At 23.0% G+C, this 20238-nt stretch overlaps 1 protein-coding gene across 11 annotated transcripts; it reads right to left on the reverse strand.

Moving 5' to 3' along the window:
* Positions 1–1220: 1220 nt before the first annotated feature.
* LOC409470 (zinc finger protein 271) lies at positions 1221–18737 on the reverse strand. Of its 11 annotated transcripts, none has more exons than XM_016915165.2 (12): positions 18121–18736; positions 17247–17352; positions 16229–16336; positions 15941–16147; positions 14843–15351; positions 14618–14759; positions 14212–14544; positions 13885–14129; positions 12998–13263; positions 7757–7978; positions 5226–5611; positions 1221–4133 (listed from the first exon to the last, which is right to left on the reverse strand). In XM_016915165.2, exons 2-12 carry the CDS (start codon positions 17295–17297, stop codon positions 3660–3662), a joined length of 2943 nt encoding a protein of 980 aa, XP_016770654.1. In that variant the 5' UTR covers positions 17298–17352; positions 18121–18736; the 3' UTR covers positions 1221–3659. The 11 variants fall into 11 exon arrangements, with proteins under 11 accessions (XP_016770654.1, XP_006562454.1, XP_006562453.1 ...); XM_006562391.3 differs by having other exon boundaries at positions 5226–5443; positions 5528–5611; positions 15941–16336; XM_006562390.3 differs by having other exon boundaries at positions 7841–7978; positions 15941–16336; positions 18121–18737.
* Between the last annotated feature and the right edge of the window lie 1501 nt (positions 18738–20238).

Here is a 20238-nt window from a genome sequence, read left to right on the forward strand (position 1 = left end):
TGAATTGAACAATTTCTAGAATTTTTAATTTTTTGTTAATATTTGATGTTTTGTTTATGTTTAATTCAACACGTTTAATTTCAATTTTTCTCTATTTCAACAAAATATTCTGCTGTTTCAATTAAACTGTAACATCTTATATATAATATTAATTATTATTTTATTGTATATTTTATGTGTGTCAAAAGGAATGTTACATCTTTTAGAATTACTATAAAATATCGATTGATTGATTTTGAATTTATGAATCCTTGTTACCACAATATTATCGATTTATGCTAAAAATTTTATTCAAAATAGAATTAAAGCATGGGAAATTATTACATATAAGACAGAACACGTAATATTCACATTTAACATAACACCAGTGTATATTGTGTCACAACTGGGATACATAATATTACAATGGTGCATAATAAAATTCTATACATATTTCATTCTATCTAAAGTAAATCATATTTTGAATTTTTTCCTTCACCATCATACTTCACTTTGAATCAAAGCGTTTCCATTCAAATGATTTTTATCTCTGTCAGGAAATATAAGATCATTTAGATAGAAATTTTATTAAAAATTATACACAAAAATAACAAATCGTAATTGTTAGTGAAAAAATAAAATAATATCTATTTCACTAATATATTTTATAAAGTCGCTTTGATTCAAAGGGAACGATTGGATCTGATATTTGCTTGCTATTTTTAGAACAAGCACGAAACTAAATCTTTTAAAAGCATGAACCAACTCTTAATTTTATTCTTGTAACGTATAATTTTATCAATATAATAATAATAATAATAATAATAATAATAATAATAATAATAATAATAATAATAATAATAATAATAATAATAATAATATTATCAATAATAATAAGATAATAATAATTATTCATATAAACATTATTTCTATTTATTCCTTGTTAGACTTTTTAGCAAATTACAAGGAGCGATGCCACGAATAAATTGTAGAGGAATTCTTTACATGTATTGTTGGAAAAATTACTTGTATCAAGTATTTTCGGTACGGCATCATAATTTTCTTTATCTCTTTTTCATATTCATGTCGTGTACAACATATATATACATAATGTATATACGCATGAGCAATATATATTATACATATATATATTTGTTTCTCCTCTCTAGATGTATCTTTGCACAACGCATACTTTATATGTTTCCTTTCTATTAGCATTTCTCGTTTTCTTTATATATCTCTTTTTCTTTTTCTACGAATATAATATGAAAATTTTATGCTCCATATGTGACATATATTTTGTGTGTCACTGATAAAGTGACCCTGTAATATTCATTAATTTTTCCCTCATTATTTTTTTCTTTCTTGTTTTTTTTCTTTTTTTTTTTAAATAGTACGTAATATCTAACTGTTTGGATATACTTAGATATATTTATCGTAATATATTAATCTAGATTTCTACGGAGCGATGAACGATATCGTACATTTAACTCCATATGACGCATGCACGCGCGTTAATAAATTTATCATCTTTTTCATGTCTATATTTCAGTAGTTGTTATCATTATAATATTATACATAATTAGGATAAGCTTGATAATGCAACAATCGTTAATATGCGATTGTAAGATTTTTTTTTTTACTTTTTTTTTGTTTTACATTTTAAAAATTTGGTGTCAAATGATCTTTCAAATATATACGATATATTCAGGTAACTTAAAGCATTAAACAACATTGTCGCAAAACCAAGCTTACGATATTTTTATCTTTTACCCTTAATATGTAAATATGAAATACATGGCCTTACAAGATCGCTAGAGATAATAATATTTTTCTTTTTCAAAAGTGAAACATAAATATTGTTAAACATTTAAAATTAATTTAAAAAATCAAAATGATCAAAATTTGTCCCTATATTTATACATAAAAAAGTATTGAATTGCTATCGTCTGATTTTTTTTTTTCGTTTATTTCTTTTATTATTTAAGATCTGATGTATTAAAACTTGGTATTTGCTGCGGGTAAACGCTTTAATGAAGTTCACAAAAATATATTGCACTCGATTACGATAATTATAATTAAACAAGAAGAGTTAAAAAAAAAAGAGAAAACAATTGACTATAGTTAAAACGGACAATTGACACGATATTTTAATTCGATATCCGGATCCGTTTTAATAAAACAATCCATACTAATCAATCGTTTTTTTAAAGTGCTTCTTTTAAATATAATTTTTTTTTATTAAAGAAAACTACACGCCAAATAAGTAAACACAGATATTTAAATAAATCGAATAATAATTATTATAATATATTGTTATCTTTTTCACGTTTACGTAAATTCTTTTTACAGAAATAATAAAATGATATATTTATTATTATGATATTAGATTTTGTATAGAAATGTTTCTCTATTGCTAGAGACAAATATATAGAAAAAGCAAACTTATAATGCTTTTTGTTTAAAATAGAAAAAAATCTTTTTCAGAATTATAATCTTAAAGATATCTATGATTAGAAATAAGAAATACCACTCCATATTTAACGAAATTAGCCAATTTTTGCTTTATAGAAGTAATAGTACAAAATGTATTTTAATGCAAAATGATTAATAATGAATAAAGTGGTGGATGTAAATATAATTTTATAATCATTTCCAATAACGATTTTTTATATAAGAAATTTTTTTATATAAATAAAAAAATTTTTTATAAAATATATGAGATTTAATTTAACAGAAAGTATAGAAAACTGCACATAATTTGAATCACAAATACACTTTGTACTCCAAGCAAACTACCCGATAAATCTTTTAAATTACGATTATACAATCTTTCAGAGGTATATCGTATATTACATTATATTACGCTGAATTTTATTTTTTTTTAACTAGCAAATACATTAATTTCGTTACTTTTTCTTTTTTGTTTCTCTCTTCTTTATACGAAATTATTGTATAAAACTAATACAGCGTTATATCTTACCGCAGTTAGTTTTAATTACATTCGAATTAATAGCAAAGTTATGTGTGCCCATTATCGAATCGCAAAGACCCGAGCATCGATTCTAACGCAACGACATTCAACGCACGGAATTCGATAACACAATGAATATTCTTTCTCTTCATAAAAGATCTATTATATTTATTATACAAAAGAAAAGAAGAAAAAAAAAGAAAAAAGAGAAAAAAAAAAAAAAAAAAAGAAAAAAACAGAAACAAAAAAATTCAAACTTTGGATAATACACTGCTATTGTTCGTAGCAGCACGATTAACTCTTCAAAACTGATGAAGTTCATATAAATCTTTCTCTCGTTTTTTCTGTATTTAGCAACAGACGAGTATTGCGATAAAAACGTTTGAAACGTGAACAATGGGGCGTTGTAGTCACGATTCATAACGATCTTTCTATCGCATAACAACACTTATCGCTTATCAATCAATTCACTTTCGTGCCCGTAGAAACTGCAAGTTTCAACAATCTTTTTCTTCTTCCGTTTTAGAGAAAAAACAGTCGAACAAGAAAAAGAAAAAGAAAGAAGAAGAAAAAAGAAAACAGTCAAACGGTGCACTTTCATTGATCAACAAACACAGACATTCATCATGTATACACTCACTTTCTCTTCTTATGAAAAATGCTTTTTTTTTGTTTTTCCTTTACATGCTTGCTCTCTTGATTTGGTTTAATAGGAGGTCAATACACCTGGTGGAGTAGGCACAACTACAGTGTGTTGTGGCACTACAGGTGGTGCAGGAGGCGCCAAAGGATGGCCGACAAGAACTGCTGCTGCCGGAATCGGCAAAACACCGGACTGAGGAATTGCAGAAGGAGTACTAACTTGAGTTGGTGGTCCTTCTGCCGCGTGTTTCCTCAAATGTCTGAGCATATTGCCCTTTTCAACAAATGTTTTTCCGCAATCTGGACAACTATGAGGTCGTTCATCCGAATGCGATCGTCTGTGAGATACTAAATGCCCTTTGCACATAAAGTCTTTTGGGCAAAGATCGCAACGAAACGGCCTCTCGGCATTACTGCCTTTATTGTGCGAACGCATATGGAAAAGTAAATTACCCTTTAAGGGGAAACTTTTACCACATTCTGTGCATACAAACGGACGTTCACCAGTATGACATCGCATATGATTTACGAGATGTTCCTATAACAAAAAATTTAAAACGTTTTGATGAGATTATGTAATAATTATCGTATTATGACAATAATAATATAGAGTGAAATAGAGTGAAATTTAAACTGCGATTTCATTGAAAGAGTAATGAGAAACTTATTTCCAAATATTTCCAGAAAACATAAATTTTTAAAAATATTAAAGTAATGTAATAAGCAACATTTGGATTTTATTTCGATTTCGAAACTGCATTTTTTGTCAGCAACAAGTAGACACAAATCAAATAATGAATGATAATTAAAAAAATTTATTTCTTAAAATTGTAATATTTATTGATATCAAACATGAAGTAAAGAAGAAATAAAAAATATGATTTCGAATAAATCTAGATATCAGAAAATTGAAAACTTATGAATTGAATGAAACATAATGTTTTATTAACAATGGACGATATCTTTAAAACATTGTACTTTTTAAATATTTATCATTCATTCGAATATTCATATTTTCTATACTTCTATTAATTATATAATTATATAACAAATAAAACATTTTATGTTGCTATTTTAAACATTTTACTTATATGTATATACATTAAAAATAAGAAAATATTTGCATAATATCAAGGAACATATTATGATGAACATATATATATATAATGATAATTATTTCATAATTATTTAAAAAATATTCTATAAGATTACATATAAATTTTTAAATAAAATTTTATATTTTTGTAATTGACATAAGGAAATTATAAAAAAAAATTCTTTATTGTTTCTGTGAAAATGCAATTTAATATTTTAATATTTAATCTATTTCAATATTTACTTTTTTTATATTTTCAATAATAATAAATAAGTATTATATTAAATATATATTAAAAAATAATAAATATGAATATTACTTGAATAATAAATACAAATATAAATATACAGTGAAGTTTACTATATTAAAACGTAATTACATTTATACTTATCAAGCAATTATTTAAAGTAAATTTCCTTGAAAACAAAATTATATATGAACAAATTTTATTTTGTTTTCTATATATTTTTTTTAAATAGAATATTCTATATTTTATTTATCTAGAATAAATATATATCCGTAATTGAAACTTACCTTTCTTGTAAATGGTTTCGAGCATACATTGCAACAGTGCGATGAATCTCCAGTATGTTGACGGAGATGATTATTTAGATGTTCTTTCCTGGTGAACGTTCTCTGACAGAATTCACACCTATGCGGTGATTCACCAGTATGGATTCGCACATGATTCGTCAAATGCTCCTTACGAGTAAATGACTTGGAGCAGAAGTGGCATCGATGTGGCGATTCGCCTGTGTGTTGACGCACGTGATTTGTCAAATGTTCCTTCCTCGTGAAGGATTTGGTGCAATACTGGCACTTGTGCGGTGACTCACCCGTGTGTTGCCTGACATGGTTCACCAGATGATCCTTCCGCGTAAATGCTTTCGGACAGTACTGACAGCGGAAGGGCGTCTCTCCTGCACAACATTAAGCAACGATACCGTGACTTTTACTTTTTCAATTAATCATGATTAATTTTATACGATTCAATCAATTTTTCTCGATGCAACATATAGATAAAAATATTTAGACATATATATATATATATATATATATATATATACACACATATATTTAACAATCACATTAATCTTCGATTTTGATTTTTTAATATTGCAATATATAAATAACAAACTTTTAGATATCTTTCAAATTTTATGGTTAATTATAAATCATATAATCTTAAATAAAATTTAAAAGAAAGAAAAAAAAAATAAAAAAATATATATATATTTTTTTAAATTAAAATTGGATTACATTGGATTATCTTTACTTATTGGAATATTTCAATACATATATATTTTTATTTTATTTTATTATATCCATGTGTATAATTATACATGAATTTATTTCTATTATATAATTACATCTTTTAATAATCTTTTTTAATAACATTATACAATTGTTTATTTAATAGATCAATATGATTTATATTAAAATCATAATGTTCATTTATCTTGAAATATATTGTTAAATTTTTATTGTCTTATGGATAAAAATATACATCAAATGTTTACTTATCATTACATTTATTTTTCGATATATTGATCAATATTATATTTTGAATTTATAGAAATATATATAACGTATTAAATTATTAAAAAAAGATCTGTGTCATTAAAGTGTACATATATTAAGATCATTAAAATATCAAATAAATATTAATGTTCTCCAACTTTTATTTAAAACATTTTATTATATATATTATATATTTCAAGACATTTCTTTGTTTCTATTTATATTGGAAAAGCTATAAATAAATAATTTAATTGAAGTTTAATTTATATAATCATCAATTTGTTTTATTAAATATATATGCATCGATTATATATATGTTTTAAAATATTTTTTAATATCATGAATTTCTAAAATTTATTTAAAATTTATTATTTTTTATTTAATTAATATTTTTGAATTCTTTAAGAATTATAAATAAATATAAAAAATAAAAGATAAAAAAATTAATCTTTTAAAATAGATTTTTATCATAATTAATTTTAATTATTTTTACAATAATATAAAGTATAAATAAATGTAAAGTAAAATATACTGAACTACTTAGTATTTAATATTATTTTTTCTATACGTTGCATCGATGAAAAATTAAATTCGTATAACAGTATATTTAAGATGTTAAAACTTTGAATGCTTAAAAAATAACAAGAAATAAGAAAGAATTATAAACCGCTATTTTATAACATGATTATATATATATATTTTTATATTAAATTAAATCTTGTTAAGATTTTACTACCTACGAAATGAAATGAAAATGAAAATGGAACTACGCATAAATTTTAAATATAAAAAAAGAAACAAAAAAGAAAAAAAAATAATAACAAGAAGTAATAAAAAAGTCTCTGCAATGTAAAGGCATTATAAGAACGTTTTGTTTAGCAAGAAGGTTCTGAAATAGTTAATAAAAAGCATGTATGAGAGCGGTGTATTAGGCAGAACAGTAAATGTCTCTATAGGATTCGATGATGAAATAGGATAATCGTGATCGGTCAAAGCTAATTGCTAGTTAGACACAATGTGAATTGTTATGCACGAACGATGAACGCATTATCTCCCGATATATTATTATATATATGATTCTATAATATATAAAAATTGAAAAACAAAAAGCAAAAAAGAAAAAAAGAAAAAAAAAAGGAAAAGATAGGAAAGAAATATGTACACGAACGAATGTCTATTTTATTCTCATGCAAATATGCAAATCATATCTAAAAATCGGATAGAAGCGAAATCGAGTGACTTTATATGCGTGTATTTGTGCGTTTGAAAGCAAAATGCACTTGAACGATCTTATTTTTTTTTTTTTCGATGCAATTAGGACATTAGACAATGGATTGATTTAGATTTAGACGAATACACGAACAAATTTTCGGTATAATGTGTTACATGATACGTTATTATATGAATATGGTGAATATGATAAGTAACCTAAATTTCGTGTTTCTTAACTAAATATTTTTCTAATCACGTATAAAACTACTACTCTTAGAGACAAATATTACAATCGGTTGTCCGTGAAGTGGACATCTGCCAACCGCTCTCACCTGTGTGTTGGCGGATGTGGTTAACAAGGTGTTCCTTTCTGGTGAACGATTTGGAGCAGAAGCCGCATCGGTGTGGAGACTCACCCGTGTGCTGGCGAACGTGGTTCAAAAGATGCTCCTTTCGTGTGAATGTCTTCGAGCAGAAATCACAGCGGTGCGGCGTCTCACCCGTATGCCACATTATGTGGTTCGTGAAGTGCTCCTTTCTCGTAAACGACTTACCTGTATTCGCAGCGATAAAAGAACCAAAAAAAAGGGAAAAAAAAAAAAAAAAAAAAAAAAAAAAAAAAAAAAAAAAAAAAAAAAAAAAAAACACGAATGTTTTGATTAAACTGTAATATGAAAGACTGTAATTAAACTTTTAAATATATAAATATATAACATGTACATACATATATGGGACGATTCCAAGATGATTAATTCTTTAGTAAAATTTTATCGATCTAAACGATGAAAACGTTAGAGATAAACAAAGATTGTATTTTTCTCTTGTATTTTATTTAATTTTATATAATCAAAAATTGTTACAATCGACTATTGTTTCTGAATATTGCAATTGGCACTATCTTTGTATTTTACAATGTTTTACTGAAAAATATATAAAAAAATATATATTATAAATTTAAATAAGTATGGAAAAATGAATTATACGAAAATAAAACGAATATACGTAAATTTAAGCAAATGAAAATATAAAATAATGTGAGAAAATGATAAATAAGAATGGATAATGAACGGAGTATGTACAATTTATATTTAATTAAATTTTAATTAAATTGAATATATAATAATTTCTTAGAAATAAGATTTGTAAATCACAGTATTACAAAATTAAAAATTGCAGAGTTTGCAATTGAGATTCAAAGAATATATGATGAAACATGAACAAAAAAGCATTATCGTGAAAAGTTTTTATTATCTATCTATATATTTATTATGTATATTTTATTTCGAAGAAGGGAATTTCAGAACAAGAGTAAAATATTCAATTTTTATTTAAAATAACTGACTTATGAATGATATTTTCAAAATTTAATATATGTTTTGGCTGATGTTTTATTCAGTAATAATTTCACAAAGATAAATGGATTGAAAAAGAGATGAACTTTGAAGGATTACATAAATGATTATATATAATTAATCATGCAAAAAAATGAAAAAAAAAAAAAAAAAAAAAAAAAAAAAAAAAAAAAAAAAAAAAAAAAAAAACGATGAAGTTTCTATTATAAAATATGATAAATATTAAATTAAGATATTATATTATTTATAATTTTCTATAATATCTCAAGATTATAAATTATGAAATAATTACGAAATTATAAACATAATAATTATAATAAAAATCAATAAATCGTTAAAAATTGTTGAATAATTTTTAAATATTATTTTATAATTATATAAAATAAATAAACAATTTTTATTATTTAAATTAAAAAATTAAAAAGAATATTTTAATATAAAATTAAATTTACATGTACAAAGATAATGCCGTAAATATTTATAAATAATATTTATAATATGCTTTTATATTCTAACATATTTATTTTTTTAAGAATTAAAAACTTTCTTTTTGTAATTTAATATTATGTAATTAAAAATAAAATATAGAATAATATTAACAATACATATATATATATATATATATATATTTATATATAATATATATATCATTTTTTACATTATATCATTATATATTTATATCAAAAACTTTATATTTTTCATATTTTTAATAAATATAAAATAAAATGATTATACATAATATATGGCACACAGAAAATTTATTATTTCCATATTAGAAATATCTTTAATAAATTGAATATGCAAAATATCGTTCGAAATTTAAGAATATATCTATAATAAAAATCTTAATATTACAATAAATTGAATGATTATTGAATTATTATTAAATTATGATATATCAGATAAAAAAGAAAAAAAAGTGAATAATTATCCTTTATTAATTATCGAATTCTGTTATAATTCATTATCAGGGATAATGATTAATTTTCAGAGATCATATATATATATATATAAAACAAATTCTCGAAGAAAATCTTAATATATTTAAATTTGAATATGTGAATTGAATTAATGTATTTAAATTACTATTTATTAAATTAATTGATTAAAAGAATTATGATCGAAAATAAAAGTTTGAAAAGTTTATGAAATTGAATAAGAAAATAAAATTGAAAAAATCTTATTGAACAAACTTGTTTGCAATACCAATCACTTAGATTTATGAAATAAATCATGACATCGAAGTATGTGGTAAAAGTATAGACATATGGCGACAAATAATCTGTTACTGATAGTAACGGATACTAAAAAAAAATAATATAAGTTGATCAAAATATGTTAATAATTCGAAGGTCATTAAAAAATTGTTTCTGTAAAAAAATGCGCGACTTATGACAAGCGATAGATAAATACAATATTATTATTATAATTATTTTTTCGAATTTATTTTTTTAGTATTTTTATATTTAATTGCAAAATAAATTAAAAAGATAAATTAATAATAAATATTCAATAACATTTTCAATATTATTATGTACAACATTTATCAACATTAATTTATACGATATTATATTGCTTATGATATAAAATATATACTATTTAAGTTTGTAAATATATAAACAATTTTTGTCATAATATGACAAAAATATATATAATATTTATTTGTAAAATAGAATTTAAACAAATTTGTGTTATATTTTCAAAATACTAATAAATACTATAAATATCTTATTTTACACAAAGAAATACTTTTAGACAAAGAAATATTTGCTTATAAAATTTATAAAAAAAAATATGAATTTTATAATTTATTTTTTTATTTGATAACTATATTTAAATATTTTGTAATTAAAAGAATTTTTTATATAATATTTTTCTCTTTAAAACCTGTTTAAATAAATTTACAAATGTATTTATATTAATGTATTTATATATAATGTATTTATAATAATTATTTATAATTCATATTTTCATATATTATATGAAAAGAGATATTGCAATGAGATATTTAAATAATTCTTTCCCATAAAAAATAACAAATTCAAAAATAATAAGATAATATCTAAATATTAACGTAAATAATTGCACAAGAATGGTTAAAACAAACAAGATGGAGAATGATTTTATATGAAGAAAAATGTCGAAAAAAGATTTAATATTTTTTTTATTGCTTTTCCTTAAAAGTAAATTTGAAAATTTATTAAATGTAAAAAAACAATAAAAATTCTTAAATATGAGAGAATTATTAATTGATTAATTATTTTACATCCGTAATAATAAATGTTAAATAAAAAAATTTAAAAATAAAATTTTATTCAAATTCTTTTCAAAAAGATTGAAATTAAATGTTAGTCAATATTTGTATAAAATACTATTTTTTAAATATATTTATTTTTGAATTTTTAAATTTAATTTCCTCAAGAAACAATCTTGAAATGGAATTTTATTCCAAATATTTATAATTATATTTATACATATAGAATAAACGTACTACTCAAATCATATATATCCAGAATTAGTTAAATTCGCAGTTAATTTGAAAAATTTTCAAATACAATTTAACCAAAACAAAGTTTTAAACGTAGAATCATTATCTGCCCAATTATATGCATTTTATTTATGAATTATAAATATGTGCATTTTTATTTATGAATTATTAATATTATACTATATTAAAAACATAGATAAAAATATAAATATAGAATTTTAAAGAATATTTTTTTATTATTTATTTTTTTAATATACTTTAATATAGTATTTTTTTACTATTTATTTTTGAATATTCTTAACAAATCTAATAGATCAAATGCATAAGAAATATAATTAATTTTAAATGAAAAATATAAAAAAAGATATATAAATATTTCAGTTATTTGTTACTAAAATATTTTATATATTTAATATTATTTTATATATTAATATTATTCTATCAAATTGATATTTTTTTAATATCTATATTTATATAGTAATAAAATAATTCTTTGAATATTAAAATATTAATTATCAATCAATATTTGAAGTTGGAATTTACCTTAATTATAAAAAATACTATATTAAAGAAATAGAATTAAAAATTGTTTTCATGCATATTATAAACTTATTTCATTATGTTCGATCATAATATATATGACAGATATTTTTGAAGCAAAAGTAAAATTTGACTAATAATATTACATTCTATATAATTCTTTATCATTAATTTTAAAAATGTTTTGGAATCGCCCCATTAACTATTATGTTTCGATTTATAAAAAAAAAACGTTATATAATTATATTATATAATGATAATATTGATCAATTTAATATTATCATTTTATATATAGATTATTTTTTTAAATAACTATTTTTAGTTAGTAAATTTTTAGAATGAATAAATTGAATTTTTTTGAATATTTTTGGATATCTATTAAGTAATAGTAAAAATAGTTCTATAATCAATTTTTATAATAAGAGTTTAAAAAAATTTTCTCTAAATTTAATCATTTATACATAATATATTATATATTTTATATTTTGAGAAAATTTTGATATATATTATATATTTGATATATATCATATTAAAATGAATATTCGAATTTTATTCTGTATTAAATTTCTTTTCATATAGTTACACATTGGATAATCTATATTTTTAATTATTATATTTGTTTATTAAAAAATTGTTAAAAAAAAATTGAATTTCACAAATACATAATATTTATCTTTTTTTATATCATTATAAAAATTTCAAGATCACTTTATTAAAAGATTTTAAATTTTGATTAAACAAAATTCATATAAAAAATCAATACACTAATAAGTTTTAAATTATACCATATATTAAAGATTTATATTAATTTTTTATATTTTTATTTTTTATATTTATTTTCATAGAATAATATTATTTTTTGACATTAATATATGATAAAATAAAGAATCAAAATTTTATCAAAAATGCTAAAAATAAAAATTATATTATTATTAATGATTAATATTTTAAATAAATTTGATATATAATATAAAATTTAAAATAATGAAAATGATCTTGAAATTTAAAAAAATAATATATTGTTAAAATTATTTCAATGACTTTTTATGCATAGCATATAAAATACTTATTGAAATATAAATTATAATATATAAGAAATTGTATGTAAATAGTATATTATGTATATATATATATGATGTATATAATATATGTATATGTAATATTTTAAATTATTGGAAAAATAAAATACTTACCGCATATTTCACAGCGAAATGGTGTATCATTGGTATGTGAACGCATATGATTTGCGAGATGTTCTTTACGTGTATATTTCTTGCCACAAGCTTGACAATGATGAGGAGTTTCGCCCGTATGCCACATAACATGATTCATAAAATGTTCTTTGCGAGTAAAACTCTTTTTACAAATATCACATCGATGAGGAGTTTCACCCGTATGTTTACGAACATGATTTACCATATGTTCTTTTCTAGTAAATGTTTTTGAACAATATTGGCATCTATAAATTATAAAATAATTTCAATTTTATTTCTACTTAAATAAATAATTAAAAATTGTGCTCACATGCATTCATATTTATAATTCAATTCTAAAAGCTAAACATACGCAAAAAGTTGATTATAAAAATACTAATTAAGATTTATTTATTAAATTATAAGTAATTGAAGTTTGTATTAGATGAATATGCATTAGATAAAATAGAATGAAATTTATTTTTATCATATTGCTATTCCATTCGTCTGTTTTCATTTAATATAAATTTAAATTAATTATTAAATTAACTATAATATTAATTTAATAAATAATTCAAATTATGTTTGTTTCAATTTCTGAAATCGATTTTCTAAATATTTTCCACAAATATTATTAATAATATTAATATATTGTATATTGCTATTATGATACTAATTAGATATAATACTAATTAGAAATTATAATACTAATATTTAAGATTAAATACTAAATGAATATGATAAATTATTTATTTAAATTAAAGTTGAATTCAAATTAAAAATTCGAAATATTAAAATAACAAAATAAAATATAAATATTTTGAATTTATCTTTTATAATTATTTTTATTAATTTATATGAATTTCAATAAAATAAAATAAATTTACCTGTAAGGTGTTTCTCCAGTATGACAACGTGTATGATTATCTAAATGTTCTTTTCTTGCAAAACTTTTTCCACATACGGTACAATTATACGGTTTATCGGTAGCATGTCGTTTCATGTGACGTTCTAAAGATGGTGCATTTGCAAATACATGAAAACAAACTGTACAAGTAAACATAGATCCACCTAAATGACACTTTCCATGTCGGGTTAAGTCATTTGCATTTAAAAAGGCCTTTCCACACACCTAAAAATTTCAAAGAATTTTAAATTATCCCTATTTAATAAAAATTAAATAAAACAAGAAGTTAAAAATATTTATTACATACCTGACAAGTAAAAGGTTTTCTTTCTGTATGGTATCGACGATGAACAATAAGTTGATAGCGAAATTGAAAAATTTTTCCACATATTTCACATGCATGACTCCCAACTGATACAGGCGAAGCGCTTGGTCCTGGTGTAGCTTCACCATCACTTGATTTAATATCGAATTTATTTAATTGAACTTGTTGTACAATTGGAGTTCCATTTTGTATAGTGGTAACTGTTTGGGTAGGAACTGTACTTCCAACTAAGGTTGTACCGGCTGCTATTTCACTTTGTAATTTCCCAAATACTTCATGATATGCTAAAAGTTGATTAATATCCTCGACATTTACCTGTAGAAAATAATAAAAATTGTGTAACTGTATATAAAATATGTTCTACACTTTATAATATATTATTTCTCACCTTATACATATTTTGCACCATTTCAACACCAAGCGTTTTTGCTAAATCTTGTTCATTTCCAGCACTAATTTTTACAACTGAACCATCAGCTGTTCTTACATCCATCATATGACCTCCTGGTTTTAAATCTGGCACTTGAAATCTACATAAACATTATATAATATCATTTATCAAATTACAAAAATTATTGAATTTAATATATATATGTAAATTGTATGAACGTACTGCGTCATGTTTAATTGACGTAGTTCTTTTTCTTTCTCAGGCTTTTCTGTATTATTTTGACTTCCACTTTCACTTGATGAATTTCCACTTATATTCACACCAATTTGTTGCTGTTGCTGTTGTTGTTGCATAAGACTTTGTTGCAAATCTTGAGACGTTTGTAATTGGAGATCACATTGAACTTGACAGTGAACTTGATTGTCACTGCAACGTTCAGTCGTGCAACTTCCACCTTCATCTTTCACTTTATTATCATCTCTCTGTGCGTTTTGATTATGTGCAGTTGGTCCACTATTCTGAGCATTTTGATGATTTTGTATTTGATGATGAGATTGCTGTTGCTGTTGTTGTTGTTGTTGTTGTTGAGGTTGTTGCTGCTGATGCAGCTGTTGCTGTTGGGCTGCCTGCATTTGTTGTTGCATTTGTGCATGTGCTGCCTGTAAATGACTGACACTGGCAGGTATATGTGCTCCGTCTAAATTAAGGCCTGGTAGAGAAACTGGTATCTGCTAAATAAAATACAAATAAAAAAAATTATCATATTCTTTCTTGATATAAATAAATTATAAATAAACAATTAAATAAGTTTAAAATATCATCAAATTAATAATAAAATATATTTTTTATTTATATTCTTTTCATTTTATAAATTATTATAAATTAAATAATAAATGCAACAGTTGAAAATAGTATCTGTGTGTGTGTGTGTGTGTGTGTGTGTACGTACGTACGTACGTACCTACATACATACATACATACATACATACATACATACATACATACATACATACATACATACATACATACATACATACATAAATACATATATTTATAACAATTAGCATATAATTATATATGAAATATTAAAAAGAAAAAATAATATAAAAAAAAATATAATGTAAAAGCAATATTTTAAATTATAAATGTGCAAGCATTCCATGTGTATGTATTACAAGCAATTTTACTTTCTACTCACACTTATAGTATTATAGTATATCACAGTATATTACCACACTCCTGCAAATGCAGATACTAAACCTGGGTCATTTATAAGCTACACTCAATAACTAGTCATCACATATCTCTAAGAAAACAAACCTGTGGATTTGGTTGTAAAGAACTATGATGACTGCTACTGCTAACTGAAGATTGATGATGATGATGTGTAGGTGTTGACTGATGATGCGAATTGGAAGTCAACGCCATTTCTTGATTCAATGAAGAGGTTGGTTCTTTGGAAGATGCCTCTCCACTTCCACTACTCCTATGTGAGGAGTTGTGGTGGGAATGATGATAGACTGAGACCTGAGGTAGCGGTCCAGGAAAGAGATTGGTGAGGACCCAATATTTAGCTACCGAGGAGGCTAACGCTACAGCTGTACCTACACGCAGGTCCGCGGATGAATGCGGGGTACTCCCTACATTGCCAAGACTGGTTGCTGTAGCCAAACCACCTGGGTATGAAGGACGACCACTTTGACCCGCGTTTACATCCTACCGATATACATTCAAACATTTGTACAACATTGATAGAGCATGCAATAGCATGCACCAGGCTTAAATCCAATCGACAAATGCGCTAATTTCCAAATTTATTTTCAGCATTACAAAAGCTATAAATTAAATTTTATTAAATTCGTGCAACCATAGTAATATTTTCCATTCTTATAAATAAAATTTATATTTTAACAAAAATTAAAATTAAATCTAAATCTAAATTAAAATTAAAAATAAATTAAATCTAAATCTAAATTACAAAATAAACATCTTAAATGTTTATATTTTTTTATATCTAACATTATCTAACATTATAGCACAATACATATAAATATTATAAATACTCATATTATTTATATGAGATTTATTTAATATAAAAAATATGCTTTATAAATATTTATATTGCAAAAAGAACAAGCTGATAAATATAAAATATTCAAGCAAAAGCTACTTCATTTACAAATTTACTACAAGCAGTTAAGTTCAGAAAGAAAATATCACAAATTTTATATAATACTTTATTATCTACATATAATTTTGATTTCTAGTGCCAAACACAAATAATCATACATTATATAAAACTGCACAAAAAAAATAAGCAGACATAAATAAAAATTATAAACAAAAATAGTAACAAATACTATAAAAAGAATTAATGCATTAGAATAAAAAATATCATATGTATATATATATATATATATATACATTATATATATACATATATATTATATATATAATTGTTGATTTATAAATTTATAAATTATAAATTCAAATTTAAAATTTATAAGAATTTTTTAATGAATATAGACTTCAAATTTATTTCATAGTATTTTTAAACTATAACTGTTTAACATATTAGTTGCGCATTTGTGGTTTGGTAAATAGCCTGTATTGAAAATATTCTTACCTCTTGTTGTGCCTGCGTAGTCGCTGGCAATGCATGCTGCTCACTATTCATTTTTATTCACTGAAGGATGCTAATTAAATGTTTTTGATATATTTCATTTTTCATCCTGTAAAATAATTTAATCAAAATTATTATTTTTTATTACTGATATTTTATACAAATATTTAAATAAAATTTAATAATATATATTCATTAATTATAAAATAAAAATTACTGAAATTAATATTAATATAGAAGAAAGTATAATATATAATTATATATATTTATATATATTAAAATAACTATATTGCCCTTTGTACCGTTGGAATTGTCTAGTAAAATAAATCTTGTGATTTAACCTCGAAATCAATTGGTTTAATATCAATAAGCGAAATAACTCTTTCTGAATACAATGAACTCAGAACATCATTGGGCGGATACTTATCATTATATAATGCTCATATGTTAGGTTAATATAGTAAAGAAAGTATCGATATGTTAAAGAAAAAAGAAAGTAGTTAATTTAACCTCATAGATATTTAAGACTTTTTTGTCGAGTGAGCGGGAAAGGGTGAGTCATCCGATACCATCTTTTGAAGACAGCAAAGATTGATAATGAAATACTAAAATGTTAGCGTACCAGCAACTTGAATGAGTACGCAGTTGTGCTTCCACATTTGCCAGGATTCGCCGTATATCCTCTCGTATTTAAGAGAGGGTTCACGGGCACCATCTTCTGGTGTCTCAAGCATATGACGCGTCAATTATCGTGACTCGTAGAACGAGGACAAGAGGCTACAAGATGGAGGTTCCTCGGGATTCGGGGTAAGGGGATTTACAGAACTGTTTAAGAGGGCCGAAGTGGTAATCAAGAGAGCTCGAAAAGTGAACTCACGTGGTGTACGGTGCCGTCGGCGGTTCTGGCATCTCGCTTCGTCGGCCCTAGGCCGTCTCGTATACAGGGAGACGCGCGTCCCGACGCAGGGGGGGACGCCTTTCGCCACCTCTCGACGTCTCACCTCGCCACGGGTACCCACAAGCAAATCCCTGATAATGGCCACGCGCCCTCGCCCTCCACTTCCAGAATATATTCCAAGCAAAGTTTGTCAAATTCAGGAAACGGGCTTGCCAATTTTGATCCAGATAGATGTCAAACTGGGCAAGAATTTCACGAAAACGCTGGCAAGAGCATACGTGCTCGCAGTTAACAGAAAATACGACTGTCATGGCGTCCTTCGCCCACCCCGCAGGAACTTACGCGTTTAGGGTATCATTTGGTCGACCATCTTTTGATCGATTTCTATTTAAAAATCATTCTATAAATAAACTTGCTACGATGGAAAACAAATTTCTATTAAAATTATATGGAAATAAACTATCTAATTCGTAATATAGCAAAATGAAATTTGTCAAGTGCTCTTTGTTAGTTCATTCAGCATGCGCGCGCAGCATCCGGGTGCGTGCGCCGTTTGATCATTTCCTGTATCAAAAAGCGCTAAGTTAGAAATTCAATAAAATCTAAAATAGTATGAATATAATTTGTTATTGAATATTAATCAATTATATATTTAAAATATTTATTGTTTTTGTTTTTCTTTTATAATTTTTCTTTTCTTACGATTGTATATATCATTTATTATATATTTTTTTAGAATTAAATTTTTATACAATCAAAAAATATAAAATTTATAGAATTTTATCTTATGTAATAAAAGAGATTTTAAAATTATAAAAATAATAATATTATTAAATATAAATTTATTATTTTATAATTTATTATTATTATATAATTTATGGAAATGGTATGGAAAAGGATTAAAAATATAAAAAAAGAAAAACTTTAATTATGTTATGAATATATATATTATATTTATAATTCTCTTACAATTACTAATAATATTTACAACAATTTTACATACAATTGACCATTTTGGTTCTTTATATAATAATATACAAATGTTATAATAACAATCAATATATACTTATAATATTTTATATAATAATGATATGTTGGTATATGAATAAAAAATATTTGAAATAAAAATTTAAATTTGTTTTTAATTTTGTTCTTAATTAAAACTATATTTTGAAATGAATTTATTTAAAATATTGATGATTAAAAAATGTAATTTTGTGACACAATTTTATGAAAAAAAATATTGACTAGTATAGTAATTATATAATAATTATTAAACATTCATAATATAAAAATTAAATAAAGAATATAAATCAAAACGCTTATAATTATTTGGTATCATTATAAATTCGTTCTATCGAAAAATTCGTATATTACATAATACATACATTACATATACGCATTCATACATATATACATACATACATACATACATACATATATATATATATATATATATATATATATATATATATATAGATTTTTTTTAAAAAATCATGTACAGAATAATTTTGTTTAAACTAAAAGAAATGAAAAAGTAGAATTTGAAAAATTTTGGATTTTAAATTATGCTGTATACTCTTTAATTATAGAATTAAAACATAATATTGATATATTATATTTTTGTATCTTATATCTGCTATGTTAATTTAAAACTTAAATATAAACTAATAAATTAAAATATATTTTTCTTTTAATGTTGTTCGATTGGTCAAAACGAATTGATAAAGTCAATATGTTTTTTTTTATTTAATATTTAAAAAATATGCATTAAAAATATGATTTCAAATTTTTATTTTTAAAAATTGAACTTTGGTCTAAAATATAATAGAAAACTTTTTTATTTCTTTTAGTATAGAAAATATTTCAACTTGTCTTGATTATAAAATATTCTATATACTTAAACATTTAAAAAATAATATAGAATAATAAATTTGTTTAAAATTTCATTTTATAAAAATGAATTATATAATTATAATTATATTGAAAATATATTAAATACAAATAAATTAATCCAATAATATGAAGATATATAACATTTTTTAATAATTTCAAATATTATAATTTTAAAATCAATGGAAAAATATAAAATATGTT

This window comes from Apis mellifera, linkage group LG11 (assembly GCF_003254395.2).
Source record: "Apis mellifera strain DH4 linkage group LG11, Amel_HAv3.1, whole genome shotgun sequence".
In the NCBI taxonomy this organism is placed as follows: Eukaryota; Metazoa; Arthropoda; class Insecta; order Hymenoptera; family Apidae; genus Apis; species Apis mellifera.